Source organism: Lygodium microphyllum, chromosome 3 (assembly GCF_053477565.2).
Source record: "Lygodium microphyllum isolate KBCC chromosome 3, Lygodium_microphyllum_v1.1.10, whole genome shotgun sequence".
Taxonomy (NCBI): domain Eukaryota; kingdom Viridiplantae; phylum Streptophyta; class Polypodiopsida; order Schizaeales; family Lygodiaceae; genus Lygodium; species Lygodium microphyllum.
In genome coordinates, this window is record NC_141137.1 from 11,622,883 (window position 1) to 11,626,513 (window position 3,631).

Here is a 3,631-nt window from a genome sequence, read left to right on the forward strand (position 1 = left end):
TCTTCGCAAGAGCACTAGTACCAGCATAAAGATGGTGCATTGACACATTTGGCATTATAGAGCATTGCATTCATGTTTTGGTACTACTTGGTCAATCTCTCATTATTCTTATGTAGAATTTTATACATTTCAACATTGTTGATGCAACCATCCAAACATGTTATTATCAAGGTCAACAATAATTTGGGTGTTGTGTAATCTAACTGCACCAATAACCATAGCAGCAATTGTATCATTTGGTTGCTTTGCTACAAAGGGAAAACACATTCATTGATTGCCATTGCGTGTCTTATACACAAGGGTGCTTGCACTATAACTAAGTGTAAAAATGTTGTTGTCCACCGAGTAGAAAACAAATAGCAAGGAGGGCATAGGTAGTTGGGTAGTCCCAATATGTGTCCAAACAATGGGGGTTGGTATACTACTCAGATCAGGATCCCCAAGAATAGGTCGCATAGCTACTCTCTGAGAATCTTTGAAGAGAGTGTATGTGATTGGATGTATGATAGAGAGAGTGTTGACAGAATCCACAATAATACCTCCCATAAAAGTGTTATCATCAATGTCAAATAAACCATAGCGCACACCGACTCTTTGACCAACCAATAGTATATTGACAACATCTATGTAGTAGTAAACCTGAGCTCCTCTACCTACCAAGGATGTTTCGTAATAATCCTGAGTTGCAATGTAGTACAAATTCACATATAATTTAGTACCAATTTGGTCTTATGATTGGAAAAGATCCACAATGATCTCCTTCTATTCATTAATCCAGGTCTTATACTTAACATCACGGAATGTGCGTGCATAGATGCATGTTTCAAATGGAGGCCTTATATTTTTCAACAAATAGAATAGATGGCTTACATGCATATGAATTGATTGCTAGAGAAGAAACTAAAGACAAGTTTGAAGAAGTTAGGTATGGTTAGTTTGATAGTGAACATGGAATGGCATTTTCGCTGAACGTTAGAAATCCAGAGTCTATAGGGGATCCAATGGGGGCAAAGCAGAAGGTAAAGACGGGGTCAAAGTAGAAGATAAGTTGTCCATAATAAGAGAATTGCTCTGTCCAAGACAAGCTTCTCCCGTAGCCAAGGTCGAGCACCCTTGAGGAGAAAGTAGGCACCCCTGCACCTACCATGTTATTGGTGCCGCAACCAAAACCAACCCCTGGGATGGCAACGTGTGTACCCTGGATTGGAAACTTGCCACAAATTGATTTGGCAAAATTCAATACCATCATTTAGAGGGGTAATCATACATGGAAATATTATATTAATCGAGTTGAGAGACACAGTAATCACAAGTGTTGTGAAGTACATTGATGGAGGAACTAGCACCGTTCTTTATTATTAGAGGGGCGAGACGTTTTAATGCTAGCCTACCCAATCACTCACAATCAGTCCCGTAGAGGCTGTTCCATCTGCGTAGCCGAGTTGGTAATGGCAAGAGATCGCGTTGGCGCCTTGACCTATCCTAGGTACACCATGTATGGCTAGGCGAGCTAAGGTACCGAGGTTGCCCGGAGTGAAGACCAGGTAGTATTGCGGGTAGCAAGGGTTGCAAGGCTTGCACTGGATCCAAGACAAGTCGCCACCAATGTCCACAATCATGAGAGCTGGCTGTGAGGAGTCGCCCACACTCAAGCGCACATAATACTCCCTGTAGCTACCACTCCTGAAAGAGTTTGTGATTACAAAAGCATACGAAAGAGTCTGTAACATCTGGATATACCACGTGATTCGGAAAACGTTTGTTTTCGTGCTAAATTAACCATAATACGTGGGCAACCCTTTGCATCTTGTGTATCTTTCATCCAATCACATAATAGGGACCACGTTAAAGCAAAAGAATAAATATTGTTTGATTAACCTATCTTTTCTGAGTTAACCCTGAGCTGCTCTGGGTAGTTGCAGAAGTACTACGGTACTGCGTTTTTCAGCTGCTAAGGTTGGCGTTGAGGCGATGCACGCGGTGCTCCCACATGCAGGTGTCGTCACAGTCGAGGGGCCGGAAAGGGGATTGTGGGTCGAACAGGTGGTTCACGCTGTAACAAGAGGGATACACACTGACTAGGGTTTAGACACCCCGTCACACTGACCGGGGTATTTAAGGTGTAACAGCCCCAGATTAGGGCAACCCATTATTATCAAGATCAAACTCTTCACCTTCATCTCTAGCTTCCATGGCTTCCTTCACCCTTCTCTCCTCTTTTCTCTCTTTCTCTCTCCTCTTCTAGTCTTCTTCCTCCTTCTTCTTCTCTTTCTCTCTCCTCAACTCTCCTTCTCTCTCCTCTTAGCTTCTTTAATTACAAGTGGTATCAGAGCTTCAGGCTTTGGTCCTTTTTCTCTTTTCCATTTCTCCCTTTTCAAATCCCAAAAACCCTAGTTACTCAGCTTACAGGTACAGGTACAGCAAGAAAGACTGCAGTTAACTTTAGCTTTTTGGAGTAAGCAGAAGCTATGGCTAGAGACTCAGACATATCTGGAGGTAAAACAGTTAAAGTAGTAGGTCGTCACTTCTTTTCATGCAAATCTTAAGGGTTTCAAGACAAGTTTACAGTCCCAGGAGTTGGAAGAGGGCAATACCTGAGTCACTTTTTGCCTCAGCCCTCTTTCTCTCTCTTCTCCTGCAAGCTGCCATGGCCGCCAGCCCAAAGAAACCCCAAAAAATCTGACCTGAGAGTGCTCCTCGACCATCAACTAGCCTCGGGACTCCTTTCATGACCCCCCAAGCTTCTGATCAAGTGGTGGACTGGGGGGATTTGCTGCCCAGTAGGCTTGCATGACAACCCCATAATTTTTGGCACATTTTGTGCTGGCTGTCTTGCCCCTCCCCAACCCTCCTACGATTCCTCCTCTTGCTGCCCTTCCCTCCCTGCCACTCCAGGGCATTGATTCAGCACATTGGCCTTCCCCCTTTGGCACTTTTGCACCCAGGAATCAACTCCCATGGTGGACAGCAGCTAGGACTGTTTGAGACAGTTTGGGGTAGCCATGGATTCTTCTAACTGAAGCTTTCTCTGACCCGAAGAGCTCAACCCCACAACCCCTTCAGCCCGTAAAGGATTTCTCTTGCCCGGATGAAGCCATTGAACTCAGCATGCATGGGAGCTTTACGGGCAGCCATGAAAGCTTCACTTGAAGCTACCCATTCTTGAAGCTCAAGCTTGGGGATAAGCTTGGGAGCCTTCTTCATCAGCAAGAGCACTCAAATGCTGAAGCACTCTTCCACGGATGCCCAACCAACAAGTGGACTTGATCAATGGAGCAAGCAGCATCATGATGATTCGGGCTTCAACAGTCGTCCCAAGCATTAAAGAAGTATGTCATTCTAATCTTAATCTCTCAATTTAGCCACTTGCTGAGCTTAATCCGCTGTTGGAGAGATTCAAGATTGCATACAAGCATCATACCTCTTCCTGAATTTCATTGTAATGACTGACATTAACCCCTACCTTGTCCTATGATCTTGGATGAATATTAGCCATTGTAAATTGGGTAAGTAGCAGCTAGTGAGTCACTGGACTGCCAAGGTAACCTCTACCCTAACCTTCATCATTCCTTGCATCTCATGAAAAGGCCCAATGTCTTCTTTCCAATGCATCTCATGCTGATTGCTAATT

The 3,631-nt window shown here is 44.2% G+C and overlaps 1 protein-coding gene across 1 annotated transcript; it reads right to left on the bottom strand.

The window, feature by feature from the left end:
- Positions 1 to 267: 267 nt before the first annotated feature.
- LOC148038051 (aspartyl protease family protein 2-like) lies at positions 268 to 2,959 on the bottom strand. Its single transcript, XM_087667541.1, has 5 exons — positions 2,856 to 2,959; positions 1,991 to 2,053; positions 1,542 to 1,683; positions 949 to 1,198; positions 268 to 653 (listed from the first exon to the last, which is right to left on the bottom strand). Exons 1-5 carry the CDS (start codon positions 2,957 to 2,959, stop codon positions 268 to 270), a joined length of 945 nt encoding a protein of 314 aa, XP_087523667.1.
- Between the last annotated feature and the right edge of the window lie 672 nt (positions 2,960 to 3,631).

Excerpts from the sequence above, each read along its gene's own strand:
- LOC148038051 (XM_087667541.1), bottom strand. The coding sequence starts at position 2,959 with ATGGGAGTTGATTCCTGGGTGCAAAAGTGCCAAAGGGGGAAGGCCAAT. Across the intron at positions 1,684-1,990 it reads GACTGTGACGACACCTGCAT|GAGTGGTAGCTACAGGGAGT; the intron begins GTGGGAGCACCG and ends AAACTCTTTCAG. Across the intron at positions 1,199-1,541 it reads GCTACCCGCAATACTACCTG|GGTACACACGTTGCCATCCC; the intron begins GTCTTCACTCCG and ends TTTCCAATCCAG.